This window comes from Papilio polytes, unplaced genomic scaffold (genome assembly GCF_000836215.1).
Source record: "Papilio polytes unplaced genomic scaffold, Ppol_1.0 DF821400.1, whole genome shotgun sequence".
NCBI lineage: Eukaryota > Metazoa > Arthropoda > Insecta > Lepidoptera > Papilionidae > Papilio > Papilio polytes.
In genome coordinates this window covers 5,758,807-5,768,170 of record NW_013527804.1, presented here as the reverse complement: position 1 = coordinate 5,768,170, position 9,364 = coordinate 5,758,807, and the positions used below count along the sequence as shown (strand labels likewise).

General features: G+C 37.3%; 1 protein-coding gene across 1 annotated transcript in view; it reads right to left on the bottom strand.

Moving 5' to 3' along the window:
* The window catches only part of LOC106108732 (formin-like protein CG32138), a 57,185-nt gene continuing 47,821 nt past the window's right edge, over positions 1–9,364 (bottom strand). The window contains exons 12-18 of the mRNA XM_013289992.1: positions 9,251–9,364; positions 8,593–8,815; positions 7,623–8,195; positions 6,913–7,076; positions 5,007–5,108; positions 4,373–4,477; positions 1–1,242 (exon numbers count right to left, since the gene is read on the bottom strand). Coding sequence (XP_013145446.1) covers positions 1,030–1,242; positions 4,373–4,477; positions 5,007–5,108; positions 6,913–7,076; positions 7,623–8,195; positions 8,593–8,815; positions 9,251–9,364 — 1,494 coding nt within the window. The 3' untranslated portion in view covers positions 1–1,029. The remainder of the gene's footprint in view (positions 1,243–4,372; positions 4,478–5,006; positions 5,109–6,912; positions 7,077–7,622; positions 8,196–8,592; positions 8,816–9,250) is intronic.

Genomic DNA, 9,364 nt, shown 5'->3' with positions numbered 1-9,364 from the left:
GGCTCTGATAAAAAGAGAATATGTTATTTTTTGAAGTTATCGAGGTTCTACTGTACTACAAAATTTAATTAGAAATGTATACAAATGTGCGTTGTAAGGCGATCAATGCCATCTAGCGGGGACTATATCAAACTTTATTGCCAGTAAATAAAATTCTCGTGCTAAAGCGAGCGTATCAAAACCGGGTGTACTGTAAAGTGCTAAAAGCTACAAAATCTTTGTATAGTTGTAACAAAAAAAGTATATTTTCGATAGAAAAATATCGTGTCTCGTTGCATCGAACTTTATTTAGGCATATTTAGTTCCACGGGTACTACATAACCTCAAACTCGATTACGAAAATGTTACAAATTGTGTTGCCATATACATAAAATCTACAAAAACAAATATAGACAACTAAAAACCATCGACTATGAAATTATATTACCTCAATAATATATACAGAAAACTATAAACTTAAAAATACTTTGTGTATGAAACATAAAATACACAAAAAAAACTAACGATCGAATTCTATATTCGAACTTTACCCTCTTTTTATCCATTGTATTACCATTTCAGTCTATTTAATTTAAATTTAACCAATCTAAAGATAGCAACACCAATCAAAAATCTATTGTTCAGAATATTGTCAATAAGCGTTTTATTTCATACAAATTTAAAATTTTCGGATCGATTTCCAGGATCGAATATTGTTGGCCGATAGTACCCGCAGATAGCAATTTCTCAAACTACTGTCTCACTCTGCTTATCAAACATAGCTCTTGTATATTTCGAGATGACGTCATACGTGGACTTCAACAGTTCACATCTCTCCTCCACTTCTCGATCTACCGGCGCGACCTTGTACGAAGACGGTTTGACCTTGGGGAGATCTGTGACGTCATCGATATTATAAATTGAAATCGTGTGTTTTTTGTGCACCATTTCTAGGTCTTTGCGACGTTTTTTATCCGTTGGGAATGCTGCGTTAGCATTGATGGCTAAAATAGCCCTACGCACTGAGTTTTCGTGCGCGGGCGGTGCGTATCATACGTCCAGTTCTTCGAGACCTTTGGACAGTCTGTGGGAGTTGATGCGCCGTCTATGGGAGCGTCGGACAGCATCAGCTCGTCTATAAGGCTCGCTACGTAACCCGTGTAATATATCTTCCAACGCGCCGTTGTATACTTCATCTTGGTGTAAAAGTTTCTTTTCGCCAACGCTCTGCGATTTCGTTTTTAGCTCGTTGATTACAGCCTCCTGTATCAGAAGATTTATTTACATTGCATATATTAATAAGATTTAAATTGTTTTTTTTGTTAATACTATATTTAAATAACATTTTAAATAATATAGATAATAGTTAAGCATAGAAATAATAAAGGTAATGTTACTGAATAAATAAAGCGTGTTTTATTTAGCTGTAATCCAACGAAGCAGAGACAAAACATTATTTTTTTTGGAAAATCTATATAAACATTTAAATGCACGTAGCACAGTTATACATGCCATGCATATAAGCAATAGTTAATACATAAAGATATAATGTAATAAAGTAACACTATATAAGGTCCTTCGAGCCGGAAAAATAACAGCAACGCCTACAATAGCTAGATAATTCATATTTTTCATTCTCATTTTTTAAACTTTAAAGATAAGTATAGTTCTTTTCAAATATCTTGGCGGATCCTCTCAATTAAAATGTTCTGCGCTTGATGTCTACAAAATTAAGAGCTGTCAAGACATCTGAAAACTTCTATACTAATATTTGATTTTTTCCACTGTCAAAACGTCTGTAAGAAAATATTGTTTCAGAGAAAATAAATGGGACTTTTAGTCGTGTAAACCATTAAATTAAAAACATAGCTCAAATTGTGTAAATTCTTAAAAGCTAAGTACACATAGGTGTTAATTAACAATTAGTAGTGTGGTACAGTACTTTAGGTGACAATCGACGACACATCTGTGTAAACCATGCTTAATGCTTGTGTCCATAAAGCTCGTTCATACATCACTTTCAGTACAAAACATGCAATGCAACAAATTGTACATAGACCTAGTAACCCTCATTATTTGTCATGTTTTTTTTTACATTTTTTTTATTATTTTAACTGGCGTATATTAAATTTATATAAGTCTACCAAAAAAATGTTACTGGCCATTTAAATACACCAATTAAATATATACCATTCACACAAACAAACACACACACAATCATGTTAGTAGTGAAACAAACACGCAACGCTTAGGCCCCTGTGCTAACAGACGTCGACTTACTCCTAGCGTTAGTCCTATTCGGTCTAGACCGGGTCTAGACTGGGTCTAGACTGTTCCTCAACTGAGACAAGTGTTGCTGCAATAGGCCAGCGCTGACCGCCGCGTAGTTAAACCTCTGTGAGAAATTATCCGGTGTTACCATCACCCTAGCATGGTTAACATGGCAACACTGCGTCGAAATATAAGAGTAATTCTAATTTTATTTACATAAATACGAATATATAATGTTCCAAATCAAAATCTTTAAACATAACATAACATAACATCTTTTCCTATTTTATATTTTTGTTACTAATTTATTTAAATAACATTTGAAGATAATTCGCGCATTTAGAAATTAAGGGCCTCTCCCAAAATTGGCGGATAGAGGCTCAGATAGGTTATAAATGACGTCACTGTCAGATAAGGTAACAAAATCCGATATTCCCATCATTTTACACGTTCAATTGTTATAAGACAATTTACAATTTGATAGGACTGATAACTGTCTCTGCTATCCGAGCCTCTATCAGCCAGTGGTGGGAAAAGTCCTTAATCGAGCATGAAAAATGGAATATTTTTAATGTTATCGATTTAATTTAGAACAACGCCTTTTAACAATGTTGTCATGTGAACCATAAAACCTTCATAGGCCATCACCGAGTTAATTCACATCAAAACTATTATAATACGAATAAATTAAAAAGTAATTGAAATACAACATTGGTATTATGCGACTACTTTAAAAAGGCTAGGCTTACATCAGCGCCGGTCGAACATCAGGTCGGCTCCTTGAATTTACAAGAAATTTCTGTTGAATTTCATCGAAATTAACTTATATGAGGTTGATGAAAAATGAATATAAAAGCATTTAAATATAATAAAATGGTTCTAACGATTTTTATAAATGATTTTAAAGTATACTTATGCATGAAAACTGCACCTAAGTGATACCTAACTTCATCGTGTTATTTCATATTTTTTCAACAGAATGAAAGTGACAGCTAAAATTTTTTAGTACGAGTGTTAAGACAAAGTGGATTTATTAAGATTTTCGGGGCCAAGCGCAGTATCAAATATGCTACACAAATAAAAGCACGAAACTATGGTTTACAAAGTGAGTTATAGTCCAAACTACATGACAAACACAAATATGTGGATCATTCCCAACAGTCACCCCGCCCTGTCCCCACGTGAGAATAAAAAGTTTCATCCGTCCCATCTTTTCCCACTATCACCAATAAGGTGACAAAAGGACCCGTTATGAAATAAATTAAGATCCAACCGTCCCCTTGTCGCAAAAGATGGGACAGATAAAATTTTTTATTATCATCTGTTTGCACTTTGGGACAAAGCGGGGTGACGGTTGGGAATAATCCAAATAAGTTAGCCAAGCGATATTTCATAGTGCTATTAACTAAAGTAAAATACGTTAAAAATCACGATATTAAAAAAAACTATGCGTTAAGCAAATTCTATGATATCCAACAGAAAACACGATTTTACTATGTAGACAAATAAATGATATGGCAATATTTTGCCTAGCCTTCATACAGTTATGTACAAATTTATATACAGACCGTTAATACATAAGGTATAAGTTAATTTATTAACAAATAGAAAAGAACAATTTTTATTTACCATAGGTTCTTTAACATATAAAACATTAAATCGAGTAAAAAAGGCTTTACAAGCTGAAAACTGCAATTGACAACAATTCCTTATTTAATTACAAACAATAGTTTGCATTTGAAGGTGATTAATTCGCAAAAAAATTAAAAACGCCTTTTAACATGAAGTAACTAAAATTTAATATCTATGCACTACTAAAGTGAATTTCTATTGTCTTAAACCTGTATAGAAACATGTTCCGTTTACACCAAAAAGACGACAAAAACCATGTTTCTATACAAGTATTTCAATGGGAACGATTAAACAATGCAGACTCTAACAATGAAGCTATACTAAACTTTACAAGCCAAACAAATGATTTATGACACATTTTATATTTACAAGTTAAATTGCATCTTATTTCATTACATTAAAGTCGATATTAGACTGCACAGTCTAATAGTGAACATTGTCATGTGATTGTGTGTCTTATTAGTATGAAAATAAGGTTGAAATTATTTACCTGCTGTTTCTTCTGTACGACCTTGACCTTGTTACTGTCAGCGCTGTCCGCCTGCTGCGCCGCCAGCTCCAGCCGGCGTCGTTGCTCGTTTTCGGCGTCCGCTTGCTGTAACGTGAGACAGCGATATTGCATTACAATGAGAGGGAAAGAGAGAGCAAGAGAAAGAACAAACTTTGTAGAAAGATAAACTTTAATCTGCTATGAGAATTGAAATTGGTTTTCGGCGTACAATGAGAGTGAAAGAGAGAGCATCTGTCTTTAGTAGAGAGAAGAGCGTCTTTCTCTTTCATTCTGCTACGAAAATTGAATAAAGTTTTCGGCGTTTCATTTTACGAACGGGCGGAATTAAAAAAGTTAACTAGAGTATGTTTTGTTCGAGAATGTTCTACACTAGCTGTTCCTTGTGTCTTCGCCCGCGTGAAAAAAAACAGATAGCTTATATTATAGATAATTTACCTTTCTAATGGTGAAAGAATTTTTCAAACAGGCTCAGAAGTTTTTGAGTTATTTCAATACATACGAAAATACAAATCTTTCGTCTTTATAATATTAGTATAGATTTATAGTAAATTTCAGCGATTTTCTGTAGATACATAGTACACGAACATCCATCCATACTTCCTAAATACGTTACCTTAAACGCCCTGGTGAAGCGGACGAGCAGCGAGAAGAACGCGTTGGCGTCGCAGCTGCGCGGCGCCTCGCCGAAGTACTCCACACACATCGCGAATGAATCCTGTACACAGGTTAACGATACAATCAATACATAAGAATACAATATATTTCGCCAATTGCGAAGTACCCTTTGAGTTGTATAGACTTATTAGCTTTCACCCGCGACTCTTTCCGTGTAGAAATTAAGTAATAAAAATAAGTAGTCTACCTGCTCTTCCAGACTATTTATTTATTTATTTATTTATTTATTTATTGGAAAGGTACACCAATTGCATGTTCAAGGTTCACAACCAAATTAATATACCGTATACAATGAGAAACAAAGAAGCAGAAGAACATACAGATGAAAGGCGTACACAGCGCTCACAAAAAATGATGTTTTACTTTTTAATAACAAACGTTGAATCACGTTAATTACAACTAATATAAATTAGGGTACACATATTAAACAAAAACAATAAAAGAAAATACAAAAGTGTTACTGGTGATAATATAAGCGGAGATCTTTTTTGTTTATTAAGTTCAAAAATCGGGACATGGAGTCATGGAAAATGTCAACATCATGACAACCGATGGCTACAAAATCGTTATAACTGGTGGAGATTCTGTTAATTACAGAGTTCCGACCTACGTTGGTACGATAAGATTTCGGTTTGAACAGCTCGCATCTCCTGGTCCGTCTAACCGAGCTGCTACGAGGCACCGCGATGTTGACTTCAGACAGTAATTCGGGAACAAGCATTATACCTCGCATGATATTATATAAAAGCTTTAAATCTGTTGCCGTTCTACGATGTTCTAGTGACTTGATTTTAAAGTACTCGAGTCTTTGTGAGTAATTGCAGAATCGCGGAGCTGACCGATCTTTAAAGGCAAGCATTCTAGTAAACCTCTTTTGTACACGTTCGATACGGGTAATGTGACATTTGTAAGTAGGATTCCAGATTGAAGACGCGTACTCAAGAATAGATCTGACATGTGCGTTATAAAGTATTTTTAACGGCGTAATTGTCTTAAAATCGGAGCAGGATCTCCTTATAAACCCTAGGGCTCTGCTGGCTCTCCTAACTACCTCATCAACCTGCTCAGTAAACGAGAGCTTGGAGTCCACCAGTACACCCAAGTCTCGAATGCAACTTACTTCAGCCAGCCGAACATCATCGATTTCGTAACTAGAATTTACTACTCGTTTCTTTTTTGTAAATTTTATATGATAACATTTGTTAGTGTTTAAAACCATTTTGTTTGCTAAACACCAAGTACTTACGGCGTTTAAATCACTCTGTAGTTCGTCGACATCTTTAAGAGTCTCAACCCTTTTATACAACTTAAGGTCGTCGGCAAATATAGAACATTTGGCATATTTTACAACGTCAACTACGTCGTTCACAAATGCGAGGAACAGTACAGGTCCCATGTGCGATCCTTGAGGAACACCGGAGGTAACAGCGTAAGATTCAGATTCGTAACCTCTCTACATCTATGCCAAATTTCATCGAAATCCGTTCAGCAGTGTAGACTACAAACTCTAACATTCATCTATGTCAAGTTTCGCATTTAAATTTACTAATATTATAAATGCGAAAGTTTAAATGGATGGATGGATGTTAGTTAGAGTTTGTAGCCTAAACGGCTAAACGGATCGTGATAAAATTTGGCATTGATGATGAGGATATGATACGACTGGAAGAGCACATAGGCATCTTTGGTCCTTTGAGCCGGACACACTGTACATCTTGGTCCTTCGAGCCAGACACACTGTACATCTTGGTCCTTCAAGCCGGACACACTGTACATCTTGGTCCGTCAAGTCGGACAAACCGTATAATATTTTATAATTGCTAAGGTATGTAAGCATGTGCGACCTGTGCGTGCTTGGTCTCCGCGCGCAGCCGGCGCAGCTTGTCGCTGGCGTTGGCGATGAAGTCGCGCAGCACGTGCGAGTGCGCGCGCGACTCCGCCTCGCGCCGCGCCAGCTCCATGCCGCGCTCCAGCTCGCACACGTCCGCGCCCACGTTCTCCAGCGACACTGCCAGGGTGATCAAAATACAAACATTTAATTGGTATTAACATACAAGTCGTAATGTTAAAAAAATATATAGATACGATCTGTTGGGCGCAAACTTTGTTAGCGTGGAATTAAAAAAAATGGTCGTCTATAACATTCCAGTGCATCTACTTTTTATAAGTTATTTTCCAGTCAAAATCCCGTCCAAATCGGTCCACCCGTTCCAGAGATAGCGGTCTGGTAGCTATTTTGACAGCGCGGAATTAAAAAAGTAGGCTATAATACGATCGTCAATGTCAGCTACCCTCCAGTGAAAGTCCGGTCGAAGTCGGTCTAGCCGTTTCAGAGATTACCCGGAACAGACAAATTTTTTTAAATGCGATTTTCGTTATCAGCAACACAAATACATCATATTCCCAAAATCTGGAATTTTTCCTATGATATTACAAACAGACACCCTAATTTCATTTTATATGTATAGATAGATTGACTAAGAACATTACAATGTTAAAAATAACAAAGACAGTTTTCTCTCTTACCCCTTTTTCAATAAAGTGCTGTACCTACCTTGTGCCGCTTTATCGATGTACAGCAGTTCAGTATCGAAGTTGAGCAGTTCGGGGAAGTTCTGTCGTATTGTGGCCACGATGTAGTGTAACAAAGAGACTCGTTTGTCCGTCGACTTTGTGTCCACGAGTGTATCTAACGACTGCAACTTGAAGCCGTAAGCTGGACCTCGCTTACTACTGTTCAAGTAATTACCGAACGCTAGAATTATTTCTAGAACATTCCTCAACTTCTGTGATGATTTGACTGATGAGGAACCTGAGATAATCGCGTGGATTTGAGGCGTTATTAGATGAATATTATCGAAGAAGTTTCCCATGTAGTTCATAATGGAGAGTTTCGCTGATATCCTTTCGACTTTTGTTAATTGCATGAGGAATTTGTCTTCTTCTGTCAGCAGGTTTATATTCTTCTTCTCTGCTACGTATTCTTTGTATGCTTTCTGTTCTGCTTCCGTGGGCACCATCCTCTGGAGGATTTCGACGCTTTCTAGCGGCAGCTGTTTGAGATCTAGGTTGTTGATCGCCGCTATTACTTTCTCTACTGGTGTGTCAAGTTTTCTTCTCGATATCGCTGTAAAAGACAGTAAAAATTTGATTATTTTATTCAGATGTACATTCAAGGAAATCAGCGGTGAAAATTAAGAGGTGACTAGGGCTATTGTCAACCATTTTTTTCGCTGACGTAGACCCCTAGCAGGTCTAATTTTAAACCGGAGACCTAATCTTAGTCCCTTTACCTTTCCACCCTTTTCTTAAGAGGTAAGGATGTGGAGGAAAAGTGGATTTGACGGTGGAGGAGACGCACAGGAAGGGGAAATGTACTCTTTACGTGCAATTGCGGATGTCTATGGGTAGCGGTCGCTTTCCATTTCGGTGGAAGGCCGTTTGCCACCTTATATTATCAAAAAAGGGTTGTCATAGACCCCTAGGGGTGGATATACCACTTTGGGAATCACTGGAAGACTCACCGATGTTCCTGAGGCGCGTGTGCTCCAGCAGGGACACTGTGTCGGGCTTGCGGAACCGCTTGCTGGGGAATGAGGCGAGCGCGTCGCTGTCGGGCAGCGCGCGCGCGCCCCCCGCGCCGCCCGCGCACGCCCCGCCCAGCCGGAACCGCTGCTCGAACTCCGCGAAGTTGATACGTCGCCGAGGACGCTCCTCATCCAGCTCGTTGAAGATCGTGCCGCGCACCTGGATATGCGATAATATGTAATTATTATTAAAATAAATTAATAAGGAATATGCGTTTTTATCTTTTTTTTAAACGTTTCAAAAAATTTACATAAAATATGAGGTAAAAATACCGCGATTTTCGTGCGATTGAAACGCGAATGGAGTGTGGCGGAGTGTTGTGACGTTGTTAAACAGATAAAGTATTTGATTGGTTGAAGAAATTATTAAATCTAACTATAACGTGCAACCAATAGCTTTGCATTTTATAACTTGGCGAGAAGTTTTAAACTCGGCTCTTATAATTATTAAATTTTTCTACTAAATATTAATATTTAATATTAAAAAATCTTTAAATACTTTTATAGTAATGAAGTATGCAAAAAATCGTCCACTTTGGCACAATGTGAATATTGCCTATTTATGTTCAATAGCTAATTAAGTCAAGTTATTTACCTGATTGGGCTTCAGCGCGATCCAATTGAGCGTAGGTAGTTTGTATTTAGTTTCGACTTTTCGTTTAATTGTCATTGCGTCTGTGTGATGCGGCGCGGGCATGAGGCCGGGCGC